A 27,402-nucleotide genomic window follows, 5' to 3' on the forward strand; every position below is an offset into this window, starting at 1 on the left:
ATTTTGAATAACAAATCAAGGCTTGTTGACTGGAGAACCACGGAAGTTCAAACTCTGGTTTTTCGTTATTGTCTTTAAACCCCACAGTCGGCAAAGGTCTGATAAGGTTTACCAACATGGAAAGAGTGATGTTCGTGATTTCCCTTCACCGTCCTCCCTGGCCTTCCTCGCAAGATCATGAAGGTTTGAAGGCCGTGGGCGAGCGACGCTGAGATTGAAGGCGCTTCGTCGCCTCCGTGGAATGTTGACGAAAGGCCGAGAGATGAGGCGAAGGCCGTGTTCCAGACCAGAAGATGGCAAAAGTTTAGACGATCTCGGTCCGTTCTTAGGACATGGAACGAACGCAACAGTTCCAAAGCGTCACTCCACGAATGTAAACACGTTGATTTACCTTGACTCGGGATACTTAAACGAACGGACATGGTGAAGTGTGATGAGACAGCTTCTTTGTTGTGGATCTAGTCCAAGTCCAATGCAGTACCTGGAATAACGGTCAGCCAGGAGCGAAGGATGATGCATCGTCTACGGATCCATGATGACCTGTCCATATCAAGCTCTTGAGAGCGGTTTCATTTCTTTGCGAAGGATTGGAAAACTTAATCTGTGATGACTTGGCGCTCTAATTGAAAGCGAAAGAAAATGGTGCCCAACTTAGCGTTCCACATCTTCATCATCTTGTGGTGAGTTGCTTTGCTTGGGTTAGATAAGAAAAATGGGCTCCGTTCCACGTGGAACGAGAAGCAGAGATGCGACTAGGTGTTCGCTTCAAGAAACAATCCCAATGTTGACAAAAGGTTCTGGAAATCAGTTGAGCCCTTCTGTCTCGTGTCATTTTGTCAAAACTTTCCAATGAGGTACTTTTCGTGGAAATAACTTTCAGATGTTTAGTCTCGTCATATTCTTTTGGGATTGCTTTAGAGTTCCTCGAGTGCACGAATGCCTCCACTTCAGTGCTGAACTAACCTATTATTTCTTGGAAACCTAACACGCCACCGGGACATTGGTAACCAGAGTCGAGACAAGAGCTCTTGGAGTCTCATTTCTTCATCAATTTCAAGGATCATTTTGGAGCACATCTTAGATGTACGAGCAACTCGGAGCATTTTTACGATGTCTCCATCCATGCAAAGACTTACACAGATCTGAGATATCAAGGTGCCATCCATCATCGTGCGCAGTCAAATGCATTCGATTATTAATGTTGTTTCTTTGCCGTTGGCTGAATTGCGCAGGATTCGTCGAGCGAAAATCTCAATGCAAAGGAAATGGAAAATGGAAATGAATTGAATTGATCCTTTCATGATTGCTTGTTCTAAACCTTGAGCTATTGCATAGCTTTTCATGAAATATGAATCTAAGCCCTGGAAGGGATTCATTCACAAATCAACATGCAATCTAGTGAAATTAGTTCAACGAGACCAAGGCATTTTCCAGTCAAAATTTACATGAAGAGTCGTAAAATTGGAAACCAACCGTAACCACGATGCTTAGTATTGTTCAACGAATGGATCCTCTGACTTTGTTGAATGGGCTCAGAATAGGCAAATTGAAGTATGTCGATAGCGTCGGTTCATGGATAGTAAAGGAATCGATGGGTTTCAGTTCCAGTCATGACAAAATCATTGAAAATTATACTTTGAAACTTTACTCGGGCACGCCCTTTTTTATGTGTGGTTATAGAAAGTATCATAACATTGCCGTTGCCCGGGATAGTCATGAATTGATCCCAGACTACATTTGCAGGGTTGAGATTTTAGCAAACTTTAGGGGACAAAAGCAACCAAATTTGAATTTGAGCGCTTTTATTAGACTGGCGCTATTCCAAGACTTAAGGCGGGCATTTGAATTGGGTTGGCCAATTCGACCCAAATTAAAAAACTGAGTAGCAGAGATATTGTGAAAAACAAAACTAAGACAATTTCAAGTATTTTGGCTGCTCAGCTAGAGTACTCGCTCTTCAAGCATGGTGATATATTTTTGAAATGTTTAGGGTCGGAGGCAACTGTCACCACTGTGAAAATTCGATTATAAATGTTTATTTCGCCTATGGAATTAAAGTATAGACGAAAAGTGTATTTGATCGTAGGATAGTGCCTTTCTGTTATCGAATCGTTTTTCGGTTAGCCACCTTTCTTTTTCTCTTGTAATTTTTTTTTTCTTCCAAAAAGGGTACAAAAACTCTTTATAATTCAGTCCACGGATGAATTGTCAAAAATCTATTATCTAGCAATTTCTCTTATTAAACAAGACTCTTTGTAAGGGAAATATGATCAGCTATGTATTGCATAATTGGACAATTCAGAAGCGAGTAGTTCCTTTCTTTTTGATATCGGGCAGTCTCATCCAGAGTAGAAAAGCATCTCATAATTTGTAACCATTCCTTAAAAAAACAACTACCCAAAAGTTAAACTGCCCGGTTTATTTGCATCCCACAATGACTTCAATCTATTAGGTACACATACATTCTGTTTTCCATTTGCAGGTCGATTGCAAAGACTCAATCCGAGTCGTCGTCTTCGTCTTTGTCTCGTACCAATGAAGCCTACACGGCTTGTGTCAAGAAGAGCCTCGTTGTCTCCGAGGTCTTTTGCCTTCCCGAAGATTACAGAAAAGACGTGCCTCCTCCAAGTGAGTACTTACCATGCTCACTCCACTAAATGCACACACACCCGCACGAGGCAGCAGTCAGTGGCCGTGAGAGGCTGCCGCTCTACGTAGTAGACACGCCGTGTAATAGTCGGATCCTAGAGAGCGAGACAGATCTGAGCAAGGCCCTACACCCTCAAGGGCATCGAGCTGAGTGCATTGTGCAAGGTTTATGCAGCACTAGAAAGTCCGTTGTCCTTATGATGCTTGGACACACTGTATCCTTACTTTTCTACATCCAAGATAGTTCGATATATCATATGCACATGAATGCTTTGGCCAATCCAGGTCTAGGAGCCTAGACGAGGAACTATGTAGGTATACGGTACGCCCATTTGGGTTCACATACTGCATATCTCATTCAAAATGCAACGTACAAGAGATCTACATACCTACACACATATTGTATAAGGAGATGGGTATCATAATATTTTCTCTGGACCCAAAGGGATATAGAAGAATCAATCGATCGAAGCCGATACCCTATGAAATGAGTTTGTGCTAGGGCGTGTGTGTGTGTGTGTACTTCTACACATAACCTTGGGTCAAGGTGGGTTGATGTCAAGTATGTGCTTGAGTTTGTCCTTTTCTTTATTTGGAGTCCTTTCATGTGCTGCTGTTTGGACTCCTCGGGTCCATGTGTCCTTTTACGAGTACAAGAGAATGGCCAGTATATACGGTAGAAACCCTCAACAGCAGAATGTTCCCGCTCTCGTTGATATCAAGACCTGATGGTCTTTAAATAATGAAAGATCATTTTTGGTTGGTTGTGCCCTCAATTGGTTTGACCATTAACCAACAGACGAATACCACGAGAACCCTGGCTTCCCAGGCAAGGAAAGCTACTCCATCCGAACTCGAAATTCGAACTCGAATCCACGTCATCGATCGGAGCCAGTTGAAGTAACAGACGGTGAAAAACGATATGAACATCGTGCGCAAGTCCAAATCAGTCTTCATTCACACATTTCCAGACTCTCTTCTAGACCCGCCATACAAAGTCCCCTCATTATCCTGGCCTGAGTTAATGGTCTTTTGAGCAGGGTTGGCAAAACGTCTGAAAGGGACTCGTTCTGTTCTGATCTCAGTCCTCGATTTCAAAAGTACTCAAGCATGATTTCATAGTCGGAGCTATGCTCTGCAGTATTGGGACACTAAAGTGGAGGGTTTGGTTCCTACAGAAGGACAGGAGTCTCTTGGGGGTTTGAAAAGTTGGATATTTCCATTAGTGTTCTGGACCGTGTTGGGAAAAGGCCAAATAATCTAGGGTTACGGTATTGATGTTTATATTAAGCTTGATATTTTGAAAGTCCATGCGCAAGGTAAAAAACCTTTTGGTTGCTCGTTTCTCATTCTGTCTTTTTTATGTTAGAGCAAAAGAAGGATTAATAACTTTTGAGGGTATTAGAATCAAATATCCAATCACCTCTGCGTAGGTGGTATACATGTGAGGAATGTTTACATAGTGGCGTCATCTGACATTCAGCCCATTGTACAATTAATCAACCTCATCTTTCCTCACTAAAATTGGCAAAGATAGCAAGCAATTTTAATACACTCTGAATCAAAATTATCTTGGTATTGCTTATCAAGAGAGGACGTCATCTACCAAAACTTTTCGAAATGGTTGCTTGTGAGCTAGCTGGCCATGGTTCAATTTCCATCCCTGGGTTGAAGTATGGAGAAAATTGTTACTGCCAGCCGTGGAACCGAAGTCTAATTGATAAAGCATGTCAAGATGAAGTCCAACGGAAATAGAAAAAGAGAGAAGAAGGAGGACAATTGGCCGTGAAATGGCGGGCTCTTCACTTGACGGCTTCTCACTCACCGTTTACAATCTGGTTCCATAATCATGCAAAGCATTAGAGAGGACCTATTGTGAAATCCCATCCCTTGCACCGGTGACGAGTTCATACAAGGCACGTCCAAGCCTGTCTTAAATGACATAGTACAAAATATAAGACTCTCTACATTCACGGTCAAGCCTTATTCCACTAACTCGAATGGACATGAACGATCCCGTCTGACCTTGGCAACACCCAGGGTTCTTTGTATATCAAAGCAGGGTGAAAAACGCATTTTGTTTCTTTCCCCCATCAGTCAGAGTTCGTGTCATGCATGTACGTACTGAATCGATCTGCCCAATCCGGACTCGTGAGAGCAGGCTGTCCACGAAATAAAATCTTGGGGAGCGTGGAACTAGCCACCCGGAAAATCTTGATCGGCTGAAAATTCTCTTCTCTGCTTTTGTATGTTTGTTTGTTTGTTTGTTTGCTACGGCGTCCGATGGTAGCGCTTTCGCTCGGCCTGCCGTCTGATGATGGGTGTCCCAATTGAGGAATATTCTGTTATCACAACCAACATTAATTCTTAACCTTACCCTCGGGAATGAACCAATGTTCATCCATCTAAGTTGTTATAGCAGCCACTAATGCTATGATTTAAATTCTGCAAAGACGCTTGGATTCGGCTAGCCTGGAGTTGAGGTAACAACTAAGATAAAGAATAAATATAACATTTTTTACGGCATCCATTGAGATAAATGAGTGACGTTCAACTAAAGGAGTGCACCGGTTTGGTTATTCCATGAGATAACTAACAATACAGTGAAATGCCGCAATCCATCTGATATCTGCCTACCAAGACCAAGAACTATGTTTGGTATGTGAATGGAGATACATCAAAGCTGTCTGTCTGCATCTGCGCTATTTCCCGCCTTTGTCGTTTGATGTGTTCGAGTCAACCCTCAATGGTCTAAGTCCATTGCTCGGACATATTCGTTTGGCAAAATAGGGAACGTGCTCCATGATCCATCATAACCCGCTCAGTGGCGTAATTGCGTTCCAGTTGAGCATGGTGCTCTCGTCAAGGATTTGCACAAGCCACACTTATTTCCCGGAGGACCCTCCCTTCTCAGCCTTCAGGCCATGTGTGGGGTCTTTGGTCTTGTCCTATCCTTCATCCAGAGCTCTCTCGGCCTATCTATCTACTAGTTTGCACGGGAAGGAGATGAAAGTCATTTCCCATCATAGCGAACGATGCGATACATACAGATATACACACTGTATGAACGTATATAAGACTCACGTTCATAAGAAGAGTTCTTGCGCTCGCTCAATGTGTACTTACTTAGTCGTTCTTCAAACATTTTGATCTGTCCCCGGAGCTATTTTTACGTGTTCGTCGAATGAAGAAGACTTTCCTTAGTTTTGTAACGAATGATGATCGAGTCAACTTTGAGTGTGACATAAAAGATTTCATGGCCCATCCATAGGCCTGCCATATTGAGTACACTTGACGTTGAGCCTTCCGGAAAGCCCTAATACAATATCGGGGTTTGTGGACCAAAATCCACATGTCTGTCAGGCAGTCTATCCATTCATCCATTCACCCATCTATCTATCCATCCATCCAAGCAGAATGATCACTTCTGAGGTCTTTTCAAGCACAAACATTTCAGCTTATAGAGTGCGGTATACCGTTTACACTGTACACTGTACACCGCAGAGGTCAGTTCCAAGGTCTGGTTTTAACGCTGGGCGAGATATCCTGGAAGATAAATTTCACCTAATTGTTACTACTTTGGTCACTGACCACGTTAAGAGCACTTTAGGATCCTCTGGGGCCAAATGAGCTTTAGCCCAGAGTCAAGTCTGGCACGTTTTATGATCCCTCGTATCGCGAAATGAATGGCCTCCCATAAAGAGAGGTCTCTCTCATGACGAAGATGTTCCATTTACTCAAGTGGTGCGCTCTAAGAGGGTCTCTATATGTGATATGTGTTCTCATTTCTTTGCAGTGTCCGGACCAGTTGATGTGTATTTGAAATTACCAGTCAGCGAGATCAGCAACATCGACGACCAACGATCGGTGAGTGACCATTAGGGGCTTCGAAACAATAATGGAAACGGATCATAAATCAAGAACGCCGCGTCATGTGGGCTTAAAGGGGTCAGGCAGAGCAGGGCCCACGAATGTATGTGCAATATCAAATTGTGTAGGAAGAAGGCCTGCATTTTGGATCAAGGGTCTCTCGAGGAGGGGAAGGTCAACCGACGAGTGAGAAGATTTGGTAATTGTTCAGCCAACTCAATATGAACTGCTGCCCATTTTATTCCGTTCCACAAGTAACCAAATAACCATTGATTTGATCAGCTAACCTTACGAGCAGACCGAGAACCTTGTCACACGGAATGTTAGAGTGTTTCTTTATGCGGAATGCGTATACCACATACAGTACATGGAATGAGATTTGTGAGAAACACCACAGAAAAATCGAGACTACTCGATATGCATTAGATAAGATGTGAAACCTGATCCCAGATTAGGGTTATATGTTGGGGATATGAGACATCATGCGGCCACAAAGATTGAATTTGTTAGTCTTACATCCAAGTAGAGCTACCTAATTCGTTTCTATTAACGTAGAGGACAGCTTTGGTTCCTCTATATACTGCAACATGAGTAGAATGTGATTGACTCATTCGTTAGGTAAAACGATGTTGGTGGCAAAGGTCTGTCATTAATTGATAGGACTGTAAGTGAGGTCTACAAATGTGACCAGAGTCGTACGAGTTTCTTTTTTACTACGAGTGCCATGACTCTTTCGAACCAAAATTGATATGAAAAGGACTCGCAAGATTTTTGGATTGAAATGTTGATCCTCGAGTCTAAATACAAAAATAATAAGATTAGAGAAGTCCTTAATTTTCGGTGGAGGTTGACAGGTCAACACTCAAGTCATATGAGGTTAATCGCCAAGACGCGAATCATTACCAATATCTATGATGTTTCAGAATCTTTGAAAAAATCGTGAAATGGCTCGAGCCTTACGTATCAACCCGATGACTCTTCAGAACACTAGTAATACGAACATTAATTTATGTCGTTGAGCCAAATCCTGATTCAATAGCTGCATCTCAAATAAAAGCCCCAACAATCAATGACGAATAACGAAAACATTATTTCAATCCAAAGGGCTTTTTCTTAGCATTAGCACGCACTGTACACTATATTCGAATGGTCAACCAATTGGTTCAACAAATTCAAGAGGCCTTCTCCACATTGTTCAAGATCTCGCACGAAAGGTTTTCTGAATGTATCTGTTAGTAAGTAGAAGGGCCGATTCCACACGAAAAACAATTCCCAAGACCTCCTTAAAAATTCAGGTCGGATGCTCGGGGAAAATGTAATTACCCTTCAGATCGTGATGTCTATCTAAGACGACATTGGTGAACTAAAGAGCGAGAATATTCATTCACTCACCAACACAAGACGCCGCAAGTTCCCTAAAGATCTCATCACGGTGCTTTTACTTATTCATTTCTTGGGTCACATGTTTAGCTAATAATGTGATAGCAACACTTCCCAAATACTTCTGAAGCTTCAAGGACTAACAGGAAGGTGGGTTTTTATGCTCGAGAGTGATCAAGACCTTCATTTTGTAATCAGTGCTAACATTCATGAAATTTTGACATCCGTTTTGACCATTCTAACATGAAATAAATACTTCTTTACAAAGCAATAGAAAGCTAAGACAAATTACATTGTGCACATATCAAGCTTTTGAGCTTGAAGTCTTGTTTAAACTAGCTTCGAGAAATCTCTCTTCACGTGGCCCTTCATGATTTGTGGTAGCCTGATGCACGTCAGGAGTTATAGCTCAGACAAGTACGTATCAAAAAGCTCCCGCACTACCTCGCACACATCAAATTCCAATTACATTTCTCTCCTCTAGCAAATGCATCAGGAAACATGTACGAGTGGGTACCAGGTATTGACCATCCCAACCTTCTGTAGTCTCACATTCCCTCGGGAGCCAGCGAACCCGGAACCCAGACTTATCTATCTCTGCTTTAGGGTGCTCCATATCTTCAGGAAAAGGCATCAAGAGGGGCTTTTGTTTTCCAAATAAGAATCCCTCGCAACGCCAGTGGAATGACAATTTGTAGCTTAGGACAAAAGTCACAGGACGTACGTAGGCAGAGCACTTCACCGTGCCAAGGCGAAATAATGGGTTTTCTCGTATCCCATTGGCACAACATTTATCCATCCATGATCTGGCAAAGGCTTCCTTCAGAGCAAGGTCATTATTCGCCTGCCGGGTTCATAGTGGAATAAGGATTTTTCAACTTGAAATGAGATTGCTCCAATCACTGTAGTACATTCCTCGTTCCAGCAAATCAGCCTTCGCCTCACTTACAAGCTGTTGTGGCCCGAGCCTCGAATGATTCTCAATGAATCTGCAGATTGGTCCCAAGGGGAGATCAACGTCCGAGGCGACATGGTGGATCATTTCTGGACGCCTGACATCATCATTCATGATTTGGTCAGCTTCTATAAACCGGAAGTCCTCAATCAAGTGGCAGCTCTCGAGATCAAGCACAAGAAGAGGCTCTACTACAAAGTCAGGTTCGAAGTCAAATCGAATGTTTTACTGTTATGTATCATGTTTATAATTAAAGCAAAAAGGGCCAGAGGAAAATCTGAACACGTTGGTGAAGCTTTTCAGGTCCCTCGTCGTTCTTTTCCTGGCTTTGTATGATGCTCGAAGGAAAGCAATACAGCATAATGAACGTCTAATTGAGGACAAATATCAATCTTTTTCCTCATTTGCCCAGGGCAATGATGCTCAGGTTGGCATTAAGCGACCAAAAGCTGACTTTCAAATTACACACTATTGGGAGCTGATATGAAAAGAAGGCCATGCTGAAAAAAAAGATGATTAGATGAAAAGGCAACAAAGTGAGTGATCAAGGGCCCTATTAAGTTATCGAAGAAAAGGTGAATGTTGAATAGCTTCACAAATTGATATCAATTGAAGAGAGCGTCTTCAAGAGAATTGATACAAATTTTCTTGTGGCCTTACAATGATTTGATATCATTTTACAGTAGTGTGTCATTTGATCTTGGTTCAGTATTATCCGTGGTATTAAGGTCGATCTCTCAATATCTCTCCAAATATTGGCCTAGATTACGGTTTGAGGTGTTTTCTTCCGGTTTCAAGATTTCTTTGGTTCGGCATTCTTCAATTGATTTCCAGTCAAGCCCGACTTTTTTTTCAGCTCGTATCTACATACATATCTAGCTAGCTCTCAAGAGCACTTACAGATTCGAAATGTGGCATGCTACTAGATTTCTCGTCGCTAGAAATCGATGACAGAGAGACGATCCCCTCGGGGAAAGACATGTCTGGCAAGAGATGATGTTTGTCTCTTGGGTCTCAAAACATAGGAACTCAATCGGACCTTTCCCCCTTTCCTCTCCTTCCAGGAGTGACTTGACGACCGTTTGCAAAGGGATGAAGTTCCATCGTTTTCCATTGGATGAACACGTCTGCTATCTGAAACTGACGAGCTGTAAGTTAATTGCTTCATATCTACGTTATATCGACATTTGTGAATAGATTGTGATAGATCTGACATCAAATATTGATAACATCCCACCGTATTGAACACCCCAGGAGCGTTAAGATGTTACAATATACGTACAATAGAGCCTTCTTAACAAAGGTCTTTTGAAATTGTGCCCCTCCCGTTTCGGTAGTTAAGCAGATAAGATGAGTGATGTCCTAGAAATCGATTGTCCTCATTCCAAGACTGATTGATGGAGGTTTCATAAGAAATCAGCCTTTGAGGTTTATTCCAAGGTTACACTTATTCAATCAAAAGGATCCTTTTCAATCACTTTGTCAACAAGTTGAGACTTTGCTTCTCCGAAAGCTGATCTTCTTCAGTGGAAGAAAAAGCTTCAACTTCTAAGCGTTATTGTAGTAGTTGTTGTGGTTATTATTTTTTCTGTTGTTTGCTGCTGTACCGTACATCCGTGTGGTTATTATTTTTTTTCTGTTGTTTGGGATGGTTTGTGTCCATTTGAACCCGCGTTTGTTATGGAGCTGTGTTCCACCCAGTGATGTGAACCATTAACACGTTTCCCTCTGGACTCTTTGGATGTCTAGCCGTAATACGGAAGTAAACCAGGGGGAGTGAACTTTTCTTGTTCCATCATGCAGTCTCTGAAAAAGAAAAGTGATTCTCAAGGCAATGAAAGGCCACATTATCAAATACGTATATTTGAGGGGCTTGTGTTTGGTAAAACTTGGTTTAGGTCCCATTACTCGAGTGTGAAAAGATCAATTACGCAGTGTACTCTTCGTTACAATTTGAGCGAAATCATGAAAACAGCTTTCTCTTTGTAAGTGTTCACAGTATATTTGTTCAAGTGCATTTCAAATTTTTTTCTGATTAAACCAAGAACGGATCGAAAAATCACTAACAGAGCGACATAACCTTATTGGACAAAATGGTGTCAATTGAAATGGTACGAAATGGAAATCAAATTGAGAAATCAATTTCTTTGAAATAGTTCAAATGCGGAACCATTTGTAAATTGAAATACCTCTAAGGGGCACTTTCGGAAGAGCTTTTTACCTCGTCTGAAAACTGCATACTTATATCTTCTGCCCTTTTGAATTTGATCAGATCTACTCACACTTAATTGATATACATCTCTTAGTTGTCAACAATGAAGACGAAGAAAGCTAATGCCGGAATTATGTTCAACTGACATTTTTTTTGGTTGACGATGCTTGTTTTGCCTTAACTGCTAATTTGGAAAATTGCCAATTTTCTATAATCCCCTTTTTCCTCTAATTGTATGACTTAAATGAAATGTAGGACATATTTTTGAAATTCTGAAATCCGTTTACATAGTTTACATAATTGATCTGGCAGAAGTTGTTTTCTATTGTAAGGGCCTTCATTTTTGTCCAAAAGAACCAGAGGCTTACTTTCAGGCTGAGGTTAACCCTTTACTAAGTTCTGCAATTCTCCAATAACCATTATGGAAAAGTCGGAAAATGGTTTGATAGCTTCTAAATTTTGAAATGTCCAATTGAACTTCTGCTGTTATCATCATTCATTTGCTCACAGCTTTGCAACCCAATCTAATATCATAAGTGCCTCCTCGGCATCCAAATATAAGTTGAAGTGGTCGGCTTAATTAATGAGCGAACCATTGGAAGCCATTTCACTTTCTCAAAGTTTATTCAAACAACGTTTTGGGGGTAGAATTACAACACAAGTTCTAATATCTTTACCAGGGTTGAAAGCTGTTTTGACAACCTCAATACGTCGTTGACTTGGTACCTTGAATACGATTGAGATATTTAACTGCTTTTAAAACTGATCTATTATTAACAAGAGGAGCAATCTCCCTGGTATGATGAGCCATCCCATTATAGCCCATTCAGTAGACAGCACAGCTGGCTCGAAAAACAGGAGTACTCAAGGTGGAAAAGAAGACCCGGATAACATGTTTTGGGATCCAAGGAAGTAGGCCAACATCCTTCAGAGGATTCTGAGGCCCCCACTGAGTGGAAAAGGAAAATGTTCCACTGTACCCATGTACTTCTCTGTCTACCTTGCGAAGGTTATTGGTTTGGCATATAGGCGGTTCATTCAGTCCTTTCCTGTATTTACAAAAGTCATCTTGGCAGCCTGCCAGTGAGCAAACAAAAGGACGGACTCGAGATGATATTTCACATATTGGCCTTTCCTGGGGCGAACTCACGAAACTGGTGTGTTCCCTTCGGTAAGATAAATCTCATCTGCACTCGCCGCTCTTTCTCGTCCTGACTCATTGGCCTTATCAGATTGTATTGAAAAGCCTACTCGTCTATTCTAGTGGTTGGACATATCCTGAATTGATATGCAGATTTTGAGAATGCCTCCCAGATCTGACCGGTGAGTCGAGGTTGGACTCTCAAATACTGTTCCATAGGGCCCGACAATGGAAAGCCGAATGATCTATCATCATAAGGGTCCCTGGGCATATAGCCACCACCATCAGACACAAATGTATACGCCAACAGAAAATAACTGCCACAACAACATGACCTGAAGTTAATTTTCTTCTCTGCTTGGTTTCATTGTAACACAGACGTGTTGTTGCAGCCCTTAGCATTGAGGCTCTAATGGGCAGATAAACTCCTCGCCATGGGAGGTGGGTGAGCATAATTACCCAATCAAGTTATTACTCGCACGAGAAAACCAAAATTCCTCAAAAGAGGGGTTTCTATTCTGTACTGAACTCGATTAAGCATATTTTCTGCCTCCTTGATTCCTTTGATGAGGATTATGCAGAAGAAGATTCCGTTGGTTTGTTGGAACGCACCTGCTGCTCACCGACATCCATTTGAGGTTGTTACCCTTAAAGCTCAAACACCGGAAAGAAACAATAATAGACGGACTGTGATGGATCACATCACTTTGTTATTAGCATACCTTCATACAGACATACTTAGCTCAACACAACATGTGTGGCTGGTTGAGGACACAACCAAATGATTTGGCCACGTGTCGCACTCCACCACTCATCCGTGCAAAGAAAAATGCTCTCGTTTGAGCCAGCCCAACTGGAGGGAACATAGCATTAGATAGACCATCAGAGGCTGTGAGGCTGAGAGGCTGACAATCAAATCAAGTTGATGCTCCAGCCTTCATGTTCATTTCTCATACACGGGAGGGATGAGAGATAGGATCCAATAATCTTGGAATAGACGAGGAAGTGGTCCCTTTTCCGGAATGGCCACTAGTCGAGTTTAGTAATAAACATCCGCGTCATTGGACTTCTCCTTGACTACGGGCACGATGCAAAACTTTGAAAGCACGTAATTGGAACACTCAGTCGCGATTGCCATCCAACAACGAATTCAGGCCTTCCCAAATTAGGCAATTTTGGGTTGCCAAGCTTCATTTTGAAGGCATAAATTGCCATACCCCTCGACCTGGAACACTTTTCTAGAGGTCCAAATAAGTCAATTGGAAGAGATATGAGCCAGTGTTGGTCATCACTCATTTGAGGCTTGAAGGGCTCCGATCATCAGTTAGTGGTTTCTTTCTTTATCGGGTTCTCTTGGACAGCCGTTTGTGCGGGATCAGAGTTCTAAAACCCTGTTCCAGATCAAGAATATATTTTCTTCTCTACGATCTGTGGAAATTGGACAGCTCTGGCATATCAGAGTATCGTTGCATAGTAATATACAATGACGAGATGGTGTCCCTTGTCAAATCTGAGATTTATCGTAGTAGTTTGCGTACAATATGACGACATTTTTCGTATGTCTCTCAGTCCCTTCCCTCCTTCAGAAATTACTATAGACTTCGCCAGATTTCCTTCCACAGTATGGATCATTCCAAGCAATGACGTTCTTTTCCCCTCTTCCCTTTCAGTCGGCTACAATGACCAGGAGATGACCCTGGATGGCCAATTCAGTTATGATAACAGCAACCAAAGAGCCCTTCCATTCAATGTTTTGATCAAGGAAATCAGTGGACCTCTTAGGACCTACCGAGGATCAAACAGTAAGTTGGAGTATTGTGGAAAATGCCGACTTTTGGCTTGTTGTAAGTAGGATGATCACGAGACTTGGAACCGTAGCGCCAACGACAACTTATGCTACATAGCATTTCTTCATCTGTGTGGGATGTAGGAAGACGCTTATGTCTAGCAAACAGAGAAGCGAATGGAATCGTTTTCCTAACACAGACAGAGTTGTTGTGCAACAGCATATCTTCGGCAAATGGAACCAGAAATGAGAGTGAGGGAGATTTTCTGATTAGGGACTACATGATCAACCTCAAACCTCTAGCGAGCGAGGCATGTAGCAAAGCCATACCTAGGCATTGTGCCTCTCACATTCAGATAATTGAATATTCACTGGCCCATCAAGGTCGTCGGAGTAAGCAAAGGAGGAAAAGTTGCTAAATATTTCAGTGCTTACTTCACGACCGTCGATCAGATCTTGGACTCTCCTCAAAGGATCAAAATGTGTGGGGAAGGGGGAGGGGGAGGAGGGGCAGCTAGTGTACACAGTGTCAACAAATTGATATCCTGTTCAGAAATTTAACGTTACATTTAGCAGGGCATGAAGCGGTTGATAAATAGCTAATTTGACTGTTTTTGGATTAGTTTGCAAACCCTGCTTAACAATGAAAAACAAATTGGAGGAGGAAGAGAACGAACGAGAGCAGAGGAGACGACCGTATCCAAGAATCCAGCCTAAGTAGTTAAAGTAGTAACAAAGCGATTTTGTTTTGTTATAGCTCGTTTTTGGATGCATTAATGGAAAAGGTAGAATGAATTTAGGGCAAAACGCACACCTTCTATTTCAGCAATGATTATCTTATGTTTAGGATAACACTCCAGACTTTTCAGTCCATAAATCGAAATCCTTAAATAATTCTGCTTTGTATAGGATAGCTCTAAGTTTTATTATGTACGAATATTTCCTATTCGTAAATAGGAAAAAATATATTTTAAATCTCGATTGTGCTTAATCGGCCACATCAGTTACAGGTGAACATTTCAATATTTCCTTCTTTTGAATCAGGGTCAAGTAAAGTTGAACTTTAGATTTGGCAAGTTTTACATGCATTGGGTTCCTACGATGCTTAAAACTGTCACAGGAGAAATAGGACGACCAAATCATAACGAACTTTGAGGCCATTGTCAGTTGAATTTGTGCCTTTTCCAAAGACTACTCTTCTGGACGATTTTTCCTCACTCTCCCAACCTTAGTTGGACAACCTCAACCGCTTTTGCACGTCTTGTAGTAGTACGAGTTCAGAGGCCAGTTTTTTAAAGCTCTTACCTTGTAGTTAGGCGCTTGGACGTCAACCGGTATAAAGATACTCTGGCCAAAGGGGTGAGCAGATGCTCATTCTTGGTAAAGTCCAAGCCTTAACTTAGAGGTAAGAGCGTTTAAAAACCACGCCATTGGTGCCAAGCTTTCTCGCAATAGTTTTGTTTCGAACCTTTTAGATTTGATTGACTTTGCCGTAACCCTAAGGGCCATGGCAATACTTGAAATGGGGCACCCCCACGTAGTTTCGTGAACGCATATTTTGAAATGCGACAGTACTGAATTTTACCTAGTCGCATTTCAAGATGTGCGTTGACGAAACTATCTGATACTCGCAGTAGGTGCAACTGGGTACAAATCGCATCTCAAAATATGCACTCACGAAACCATGCGGGGGTGCCCCATTGGCAACCCGCCCATAAGCATGCCAAAATCATGGCAACGGGTAGCTTTCTGAATGGCGCTCTTTCACCATCCTAGACATCTGTCACACATGAAACTTTGGCTTAATATTTATATTGGGAGATTTCACTGAAAGCTAACAAAAATATGAATCATTTAGTAGTTTGATGGTCACGCAAGACTCAAGAGTTCATTTAGAAAAATCCAAATTAGTTATTTATAACTCACCTAAGGTTTTATCAAATAAAACGTCAAATTTCTGGCAAAGATTCTCACCACTTTTAGACCCAGACATATCTTCTTGCTATCTCCTCAAAATATGTCAATTGAACCCACAAATGTGTTGTCTATCCACAGCAACTTTTTTGTATCAAGAATATGTTTCCATAGCTCGATCGACGTCAGCCCAAAGGACTCTTTTTGGAAGGAGAGAGGCAAAAGTTGGCTGTTTTTCGGCTTAAAGTGAATTATATGTACGGAGAGTCCATCTACTAGTACATTCTCGTGCGATACTGATCATTGCCTCTGCGGCAAAGAAATGCAACTGTCTGTGGAAGTAATGCAATCAAGTGGTAATTAATTACGTTTGGTGATCGTTCCCAAGCAATTGGATTTGATTACACATCAGAAGTAAATGACTTTGTTATGTCTTGCGATTCTCTTGTACTCAATGGCTCGTTATGAGTGGGTAAGTAAATGGATGGGTGGGTGGGTCACCCAAGGGCTAAGTCAGTAGGCCAGCATTTGTACTTTCAACAGAGTCTCGACAACTTTCGTTGGTATCTTAAGTGATACGGGAAATGCACTACAAAATGATGATCTGAAGGGGATCTGTTGTGTTGTCAGACTTTTCACTGGCGTTTCTTAGTGTTTAATTAGTGTTTATACAAGACGGCCCATAGTTATATGGTTGCTCATGAGGACTGACCACATCCAAGGAAGACTGTTTTTGGTCATGTGGTAATTTCCAGACAATGGTTCCGTAAGCGACGAGATTGCTACACGTTATGTGGAGCGAAGCTTACACTTTTACCAAACAATGCCAACATTCGTGCACGGAAGATTTAGGATTACATTTTACGATCCTTTTGACGGAGACTAGTCCACATGCCATTAGGCCATCAAACAGAAACACTTAGTAAGAGCAATATAAATGTTTGGCTATGTCGCAAAAGTTTATAAGCAAGCTATAAACCTGACAAGGAAAATTCATGAACCGAACGGTAAACAGCTCTTATCAATGGCACTAATATATTTTTTTGTGGGACTTTTATAGTATGCCTACGTATGAGCGCTAAATGAAAAAGAAATCAAAATGGTTACTTGTCTTTTTATTAATGCATAACTTCTGATACAATTTGGGAAGTTGAAATTAAAAGATCTTGAGGTTGACCAAATGTAACTGAAAACTCTATATGGAACAATGGCAACGCCCTCCCTACGAATATTAAAAGATAGCAAATAAAACTATGACGAAGCCCGAGAGAGAAGTGAGGGGAACCTAATAGTTCTATCTTCTTTCATTAAAGCTATGTTTAAGTAATCCTAAGAGTGCTTAAATTTGAGTCAAACCGACAAAGTTGATTGACTCAAATTTAAGCACTCTTAGGATTACTTAAACATAGCTTTAATGAAAGAAGATAGAACTATTAGGTTCCCCTCACTTCTCTCTCGGGCTTCGTCATAGTTTTATTTGCTATCTTTTAATATTCGTAGGGAGGGCGTTGCCATTGTTCCATATAGAGTTTTCAGTTACATTTGGTCAACCTGAAATTTAAATGACTAATGCAGAAGCATTGAGAAAAGAAGAGTTTATAATGTAAAGCAATGTGTTTTAAGGTGTGTCATATTGTTTTTGAAGTACACGTACGTAAATGTATCAATCACTTGTTTCCTTTGAAATCCTGATCGTAAGATTATCCCCAAAGTATCGTTCGCTTGAAGTTTCACTTTGGCATTCCTCCTCTGTACCGTTTCCTGAACACGAACCAACGGTCGGTACTGTGTACTTTTGGCTCATTGCAAAAAAAAGTTTGGCAAAAATCAGTTGTCGATAGGAATACTTTTCATTTGTACAGTTTTGGCTTTTTTGTTAATATGCACGTACTTGGAAGATGTTTTTGAGTTTTGAATTGAAAAATATATTTGAAATTCAATCTACACCTTTTGGTAAAGAGAACATATTTATGGTAATTATTTAAAAGCGTGACATGTAACGTGCCGCTTACGTACTCGTAGTACTCAATATAAACGAAGAAAAAGGAAGTATATTTATTTTTGACAGATTTTTTATATGAGCTTTTTCCGAGCTGAGAACGATCGGTATCTTTGTTTTTAGCAACAATAGTAACACCGTTGCTTGTGATAAATAATGATGAAAAGTTGCTAAAGCAGGAGGCACTTTGTTTTGTTACACTCACTCCGTTGTAAAACATTGCACTGATGGATGTACGTACAGTGACAAAAGAAACAAATGAACGTCAAACATGAACCTTATTGGAGTGCAAGAATGTCCAATTCAATACATGCGCCCACCTTGAAACATCTGCAACATGTTCTAAGCCCTTTAAGAACTGGAGAAACACCACACTGTGAAAAAACACTTGAATGCTTTTGTTCAGTTCTTCTCTATTTTGTAATAGGAGTGTTTCTGGAAAAGGGTCTAAGAGTTAAGGCACGCGCAGTCAGCGAATCCACATGAGGATGATAGGACGGTCATAGACAAATATAAGATTGGTTCTCCATTTATGGCTGTAGATTTAGTTTCCTTGGAAAAGAATCGAACAAGAGACCTTTCCCAATTCCCATGACAATTTAACAAGCCCAGAATTACACCACGGTTCCTAACAATGACTCGTACTAGATAGATTTCATGATTTTTTCGGAAGACTCAAGAAACAGTAGCCAGTGTATCGCCCCGCTAAAGAGGATCCGACCAAGTTTCCCCTACCAGAATAAAGAGCCATCCTGTTCCCCTCCTTTTTTTAAATAAGGCTAAACACTGAAAAGGCGGGGCTCTAATGACAGAAGGTGCCCAACCCTTCTCCTTCATCCCCTTGGTGAGGAAGATGTACGAGTAACATTTCGGTGGTTTCATTAGATTTATCTAGACGGTTTACAGTATCAAAATAGAAACGAGATGTTCTTTTGCCATACGCCCCATTTGAATTTTCCCTGAAGTTGACGACGAAAGCAAGTCTTGTTCGGCCCAGTTTCGGCCAATGTCGTGGCAAATCCTGAAGAGCCTTTCTCATCACAGGATTTGCAAAGGTTTTACGATCTGTTCTGAGGCAATTCAATTTTTGAGGAAAACACTTTTCTGCCAATTTAAGTTTGAAATTCGAAACCGAGAGTTTGCCGTAGTGCAGCAGCACTGCAAACATATTTAGAGGAGAGGTGGCATAGTGGTTATCACTGTCCTTACGTGAGTGAGGTCCCCGGTTCGATTCTCCTCCCCGATCTTTCTCTAAAGAAAATTTTGAGACAACAATTACGTCCAGAAACGAAGAAAATAATCGGATACCGGACTTACCACTGTCCTATCGACACTAACTAACTGGACATAACTGTAAGGGCATGAATGAATACCTGGTACTTCACTCCCTTCCTTCCCTTTCCCTTTTCTAGGACTATAGCTTACCAAACCCAGTAGGTTTGTCGTTAATGAGATAAGGGCTTGTTTTTAGTGGCAATCACGTGGCTAATCGGTATATATATTAGATACACCTAACAATGATTAATTTTTGGGGTGGTTCAATCTTGTTCATAATTCTGTGTATCATGGATGGCATTTTCCAGTTATCAACAAATCTTTTAACTCGAAAGTAGGATTCAGAGAACAACAATGCACCCACGGGTACCCAAATCATCATCCACTCTAGCATCCAAAGCACTCGATTTGGCCTTTCAAAAAGGTATTGACGAGAATAGAGTGCCACGACGTACAGTACGTACATGGCTACGGCCACAAGGTCAAATGTCTGGCCTTGACTCTAACTCTAACCATTAGAAAGGCCGAGACAACCTCTTGACCCTCGACTCGATCCACGACGAGTACGATAGTCCTCATCCCTTACCCTTTCTCCGCTTTGGTTACAGGTAATTACTCCGTATATGGACTCGAGATACATCTCTCGCGATGTGTGTCCCCATATCTTTTGAACGTGTATTTGCCCACCGCCATATTCGTGGTCATGTCTTGGGTGTCGTTTCTAATCCCAACTGAAGTTGTACCTGCTCGGATAGTTCTCCTCGTCACGCTCTGTTTGGTTATCATCAATACGTTCAATAACGTAACGTAAGTAACAACATCCCTAGGCCCTCTATTCAGAAAAAGGGACAGCTATGAACGGACACCTCATCTTTCTGGCCTCTTTTCTTGGTTATCCCCACGAATTGGATAACAATTGGGTCACGCGAATACTTCCAAACACCCACCCAGAGAGATCCATGTGTCAGAATGCAAACGCGTCCCTGACATTGATTGACACGGAATTTAGCCATGAATGGTATTTTCAAGTCAAATGGGACTGAATGAATGATTGCGATAGTCAGACACACTCGGTTGCTTGGACGGAAGCGTTGATCACCTTTCCCCAGAGTAAATCAATAAAAAAAATTATATATACCGTATATGTACTCCCCCGAGTACAAATCAATAATTGATAATCATCATCATCATCATAGTATGTTGTTCGGATCAAGGCCAAAGACCTTGAACAGGTTCTCTGAAACGTAACGAGCTCGTCCACATGCAGTCCATTTGCTTTCAGAACCAAACTTACCGTTAATGAATCTTTAACGGTCCTGTCTTTTTCATTATTGGCATTATAAATGCTTTACTATTGTGCGTGGAAGTAGTCTCGTTGGACATACTTAGCCCATCATGTGTGCAAATATTTGTAGGATATCAGGACGTGTTTTTCTCCGTTGATGAAAGAGAATCTTTGTCTGAGCCCTAGATTGATTGAATGATGACCAACCCCCCAAAACAAACTTATTTCTTTCAGAGCTCGAATTCCAGTGGCGAGCCAAGTGACTGCCCTGGAGATCTGGTTGTTGGCCTGTATTCTACTTGTGTTCGGAGCCTTGGCCGAATATGCCTTTATCTTACGTCAAGTGATTCGATTGAGTCGTCAGCAACGAAAAGAGGAAGAGCTTTCCTCCATTCAAGATGGTAGTCCGACCTCCACCTCCGGGAAAAGAGCTGGCAATGCAATGGGCGCGCCGGCCACGCCTATCAATCTTTGCTCACGACCAAGTAGCCAAATCAGTGGAAAGATGGGTATCGCCTTTCAACTCAATGGCCGAATGGGTGAAAGCGTGCCCGACGATCTGTGCAACCACGAACCCCATGGACCGAACCAATTACGAGGCGGGGTACTCAATGATCACGAGCAACGTCTGCTACCCACCCAACATCAACACCATCACCACCACCATCATTTCCATGGCCATTCCCACCGTCCATATCATTGCAGTGGGGAACGGGTGCCTTTGCAGGCCTTTGGGGCGCGGACCAATGGCCTTGAAGGCGGGCATAACAGCCATAGCGAGCCGAATGTGGCTCCAACTGAGGCATGTCTGGTTGGCGAGCTATGTAGTAATGTACATCGTAGACGAACTCATCCTGCCTGGAATGTGACACCTTCCTCTCACTCGCAATTATCGCCCATTTTCGGCGACATTGCCTCTGCCAACAAGCAGGCCTCCTTCAGCGTGTCAAGTGGTCCAGCCGGCGGAGATTTGGGTGTTCCAAATGTTTCTCGAGACCATCAGACTGGAACAGACGCAATGAAGAAACCACCACAGACACCAGGAGGATGCATGAACTGCTTTGTATGTGTAGATATGTACAGTATAGTATGGTTCTCACTCTTTTTTTTTTTTAACTAAGCACTGCACCAAGCCAAAAAAATGCACTTATCAGGGCTGGTCCGACTCGTTCCCAAATGTACGCTGATACTTATGCGTTCATAGAACGAAATGTCCTTTGAGGATTTTTTATGCAAAAACGGAAATCAAGAAACTTTCCACCCTTCAAAGTTTCTTTGTGGGTAATGTCGTTCCAGTGTTTTTCTAAACAATATCTATATCGTAAGCAAAGTTTTCTTTGAACAACGGTGCAAAAGTTGATGATAGTGGTTACTCAAAAACAACTTGCCTTATCTGGGGTACGAAAACCATTCATGAAATTGATTTGGGTTAGAATGGGATTGTCTAGCGGCCAATATTTTCTTGAACCTCGTTTGAGCTTGGAATATTTGACTTTTATACTATATGGTCCTTTTGATTTGCTTTCATTGGCTTGTTCGGTGGTGCAATGTTTGGTGCGATATTAGCAGTTGTACATATTTTTATGTTCTTATGTTAACATCCCGTGAGCTTACGTTCTGTTTTTGTATAGCATAGATGAACTTTGAGTCCTAGCGTTTGTTTTGCTACTTTTATGCAAAGTGTACGTGTACATTAGTTCCCTAGTTGACATATTTTTTACCGTTGACAGTATGGCCCTTAGAACACGATGTGACGAGATTTTGGAAATCGCTATTTCAGACCAAACTATTGATTTTCAAACTATCGTCAATTAGCTCTTTTATAAGGCTGCCTTGGTTCCCAGATGAGGGAGAAAGACCAATTTTGAACTCTGGGCAATCTGAGCCGCCTTTAATGAATGCTCCAAAACATGATCCTACCCCTTTGAAACTACACAAAATAGATCCATCGAGGGGAAGTAAAGCCCAAGCATGATATCCAAGTAAGCATTGGTTACACTATGGTTCCCAAGAAGAGCTTGTGGGCAAGAGAAAACATGAAGAGTTTTTCCCATGCTACTCCCTTTTCAATAGAAATATGTGAGGCTCGTCACCAAAAAAAAAAACGATATTTTTTTTTTACTTGTAGTGGCTGCGGACAACTCATTTGGATGCTAAAGCGTGACTCTTTTTATTGGCACTCAAGACATATTCTTTCTTTTTGGGACAATTTTCACTTAAACATTCTTGGAAAAGAAGGAAACAGTTGATAAGAAAGTGATTGTAAACCTCTTGAAAGGACTTGAATATTGGGGTCCGATTAGCCATGGGAAAACCATAAATAATGGTCAAATCAATGTTAAAACGCTATTCTTGATAAAAGAACAGAAGCCGCTATTCAACAATGTTCGAATGAGAAGGTGAAGTTCTTTGAAAGTCACACCCTATTCCGTCACAGTAACCACGTGGTCTAGAAGCTTCCAAAAACTATTATTTTTTGTTTCGAAAGTGATAGAGCAGGCTCTGGGTCTTGTTCCCACTTTCTTATTTAGCTGAAAACTAAGGTATATACTGCATGTACCGTAACGTACTCATGGACTCCAAGCAGTACGTACTCAATTCTGGGTTACCTTTGGTTTCAACCTCGAACTCGGTGGCAAAATTGGATCAGAATCATTTTCTGATTTAAACAGAGTGCCTGACAGTACCCATAGCGGGAAAACCTCGATGCATTACACACAAACCTGCCTTGGCACTCCATCCATTAAGTTACACCATTAGGACACTAGGGAACTGAGTTTTTGGAGAGCGTAGGAACAAGTTTTGGAAATGACTTGTAGAGGGTTGAGAGAGAGAAGGAAAGCGATGTAATTTGGCCACATCAACAAACAGGCATGGTGTGAAATGAGAGAGGTTATTCATCTTGATAAAGAAGAATGTCAGATGGCAAGGGAAACAGGATTTATCAGTTCCCCCACTAGATTTTACCATTTTACCCAAATGAACAGATAGTGAGCCTATGACATTGTTCGAGGCGATAAATCATTGAACGCAGGGTAGAACAAGTCGAGAGTTGGGAGGGAAGTGACAAGGGAAAAACGCAAAGCAACACGAGGGCTCAAAAACCCGCTTTATTCCCTGGGAAACCAGAATCAAATTTATCTGTTTTGGCAGCCTTGATTAAGGCACCTTGAGATGTTCATCTATGGCAGACTTTCAGGCTCATAAAACGCTTAGAGATTGAAAATAGTCTGAGATAAGTGGAAACAAAAAGAAATAAAAAGAGGAGCAGATGAAGAATCGTAGGATATTTGGCTTTTTAATATGTGGTTTTGTAGAGTAAGAAAACCTCATCAAACTGATGAAGATCTCGCAATCAAACTTTGAACCAACATTGCTACTCTCATAAGTCTTTCAAAAAAGAGATGTGTTGTTATTTAGAGCATCCAACAGAAAGATATATTTCTGAATCTTCTTCACAGTTAACGCAATATACCAGTTCACAAGGATACAACTATGTGGAGGATTGAACATGAGCTAAGCCACTTTACGTTTGTAATACTTCAAACCTTAAAATATTGCCTTGAAACGATAATTTCTTATTTCAATATGATTTTTTTCAAAGTTTCATAACAATGGGACAGGTTACGATTCAATTTACGAGCTATCGTGGTTTAACTGAAGTTGCCTCAATTGGTGTATCAAAAGTTCTGGAGTATGACCAACACATCTTTTTTCGCACTTACTTAAAAAGTGTGCAATTCGTACAAACTAACATTGCACTATTAATTGTTTGCTTTACGGCATCCCAAGAATCCCACAAACAGAAAATGTAGACAGTTCCAAGACACGTAAAAATTATTCAAAAGTAAATAGTAATAAATTATTGCCAAAAACACGCAGGTATCTAGTCAGTATTTCGTGGCATTTGAGATACTACTTTCTTGTACGTGATTGATCTGATTAATACCCTTGTTCCTCCAGGATTCTTGTTGTTCTCCCATGGATGATCTCGAACCTCGTCATTCCTGTATAGCGACAGCGGCCGTTGGGGCGGGTCAGTCAGCCGTGATGGTAGCCCGGAAACCGCCCACTCCGCCCAAGAAGTCCCAAGAGCAGCTGATGAAGAGATATCAAGAGCACGTGGATGGCAACGCCCTCGTTATCTTCCCATTGAGCTTTCTGATTTTTAACATTGCCTATTGGGGCCACTTTCTCGCAGATTTCTGGCCCACTTAAAAATGCGGCTTGAGCACGTAAATTATGTAGCGCCAACGAAAGAACTTTGACTTTATTCAGTTTGAAGTTCAGCGGAAACCAGGCTCGGAAACCACCTCCAGAGTTGAAATGCCAAAGAATTGCAGGTGCAACTAGCACGTAGGGAATGAAACTTCTAAGGTCATTCATTCCTTCCTTCATTGATGATCAGCTTGCAATGCCAATTTTGAAATCCCCGTTCTTCAACGAGATGGCGTCAATCAAGTAAATTATAACAATCAAACCATAGGGAACAAAACAGCCTTTGCAAGAGAATTGAAGTCACTCTTTTTTGCTTCTTCTTCATCTTTTAACAATATTACTCCTACCACTATTACTACTGCTACTACTACTACTACTACTACTACTACTACTACTACTACTACTACTACTACTGATACTACCACCACTACAACAACACCTACAAGAAAAACAAGCATTATAATTAATATTACCACTTCGTCTTCATGTGCCATGTCGTAGTCATTTTTGAACTCCATGAATCTGTATTGTATTTATAGTTCCACTTGTTCCTTTCTTTTTTCGTTCTGTATGAAGTACTAAGCTTCTTTCTAGGCAAGCGACTGTCTTGTAATATGGCCAGGAAAACGATTGTTGTGATATCTGTAGGAAACAGACCTTTTTCTTTTCTTGTGGAGCAAAATATTTGTTTATTCGTAAGAAAAACGAATCCATCGTTGGGTGTCTCTTTGGGATACCTCAAGTCGATATCGATTTCGCTAATTGTCAGGGAAACTCCCACACATTTGTTTCCAAATACATGGAACCGACCGTTTGATTTTCCATAAACATCTGACGAAACGCTAAATAAAGTGCATGAAATAAAATTATTATATTCAGAGTTATGCTTTGTACACCTCATTGTTTACAGAATGCGAGCTCGATAAGTCGCTCATCTCAACAATTTTTAGCACAATAAGGGTGATTCATGTAATATGCCATGACAACGCTCTACAAAAAATAGGTGTATCCCAGATTTCCTCTCGTGTTTTAGATCAAGTTATACACTACAACACTTGGGCTTGTTACTTGTGAAAAGAAAGGCCTGTAGTTGGTGACAAATGAAAGGTGTTAGAAGATAAAAGCTTAACAAAAGGAGCTCAAATGGATCTTTGAAGATGTCGGAGACCTCAAAATAAAGCCTCAAAATAGACCGTGGATCAAATTGAACCCATTCATATACCTTCTAAACCCTTGCAATGGCTAGTACCATCAACTCTACCATGTCCATTGCCAAGATGTGTCTTCAATCGTAGTGCACATTCGGATCTACGGAAAAAGGACCGAAAGTTCCCTCAAAGAGGATTGAAAGACTTCTTTTTCTCAGGAAAATTGAGGCTTATGTCTCTCAAAGAGGATTGAAAGACTTCTTTTTCTCAGGAAAATTGAGGCTTATGTCTCCTCATGACCTCGAAGTTCTTTAACTTGCTCGATAAAAGAACTGCAGGGGGTCGTAATATTTTCCACTGAAAGGGCCTTCAATGTGGGCATGAACCACCATAACAACGGTAAAATCTCTTTTGGGACAGGGACAAGCTGAACAAAGCCATATTTCAGATTTGTGGTCAACATCAATACCTTCGATGTTCTTCTTCACTAAAGTGATGTGCGAAGAAAACAGGAAAGACATGTTCAAAGAATTGGCCCCGATTTTCTATCCTTGATAAAAGTGCTTCGGAGACAGTCTATTCATTTAAAAATTCTGCACAAAGTGGCATGATCTGAATTCGAAGCCACTTCGAATTCAAGTATTTAATTATGTTACATTAGTGAAAGTTTGCAAATGGAAAGTAAAGAGGTAAAAAGGGTAAATCTCATCAGCGGTCTTTCTAACAATAAAAAGAGCACGCAGTAGGTCAACTGCTAGTTTAGGAAGCAAGAAGAATTAGTCGGGTTCAAGATTTACCTTAAAACAATTTCCTGATTCGATTATTATTATCCTTAGTGTTGCTATGCCTCTCCAAAGACACCTCTCTCTCTCCTTGGCCTCTCATTTGTAGGTTCCAATAATGTCTAGATTCGCTTATTGCGACTCAAATTAATTCAAACTGCTTCTGACTTTTTCTGAATTTCCACATCTGTTTCCAATTCTGAAATCTTATTTTCTCCCATTTCCTAAATATCCTGAAATGTATCTTAACCATGTCCACACTCGATGATGGCCTTTGCGCAAGATGTTTGTGTCTTACCTCTCAACCTTTCTATCAAGCTTTGAGACACTGATTCAACATTGGTTCCAAAGGTTTTACCGTATGGACGTTAATTTTTCCCGCATTGTGGGGATGGCTTTGACTTATTCTTTCTTCTTGGCTTTCAAAACAGCTGGAGTGGCTAATATTACAACTAAAACTGTAAAGGAGAAATTAGAGCCACACTATTTTTGAGGTGAGAATTATGCGTCAAAAGTCTCGCCGTAAAAGAATCAGCAGGTCCAAGTACATATTGACATTTCTGATATTAGGTTTTTTTCACCTCCGACGAAGGATCTAAGACTGTGCTTTATGCCTTAATATCGGTCTTAATGTGCGTATGATTATGAAGCAGATTCAATGTCAAGTCTGTCCCTACTTGTACAAGGCGTCCGCATTAAGGTTTTTCAACTGATGGGACAATATCAACCAATGTCCCACGTCAAAAGTATAAATTAGGTGCCACTTCTTTAAACGTGCATTTCAGTTT

At 41.1% G+C, this 27,402-nt stretch overlaps 1 protein-coding gene across 2 annotated transcripts; it reads left to right on the top strand.

Annotated features, from left to right (window-relative positions):
- Positions 1–340: 340 nt before the first annotated feature.
- Positions 341–25,564, top strand: LOC131883790 (glycine receptor subunit alpha-4-like). 2 transcript variants are annotated; one of them, XM_059231353.1, is made up of 9 exons: positions 341–680; positions 2,483–2,628; positions 6,446–6,516; positions 8,825–9,057; positions 9,919–10,004; positions 13,878–14,009; positions 19,790–19,988; positions 20,701–21,529; positions 24,430–25,564. In XM_059231353.1, the coding sequence occupies exons 1-9, from the start codon at positions 640–642 to the stop codon at positions 24,682–24,684; spliced, it is 1,992 nt and encodes a 663-aa protein (XP_059087336.1). In that variant the 5' UTR covers positions 341–639; the 3' UTR covers positions 24,685–25,564. The 2 variants fall into 2 exon arrangements, with proteins under 2 accessions (XP_059087336.1, XP_059087344.1); XM_059231361.1 differs by having other exon boundaries at positions 20,701–21,268.
- The last annotated feature ends 1,838 nt before the right edge of the window (positions 25,565–27,402 follow it).

The sequence above is a fragment of the Tigriopus californicus genome, chromosome 1 (assembly GCF_007210705.1).
Source record: "Tigriopus californicus strain San Diego chromosome 1, Tcal_SD_v2.1, whole genome shotgun sequence".
NCBI lineage: Eukaryota > Metazoa > Arthropoda > Copepoda > Harpacticoida > Harpacticidae > Tigriopus > Tigriopus californicus.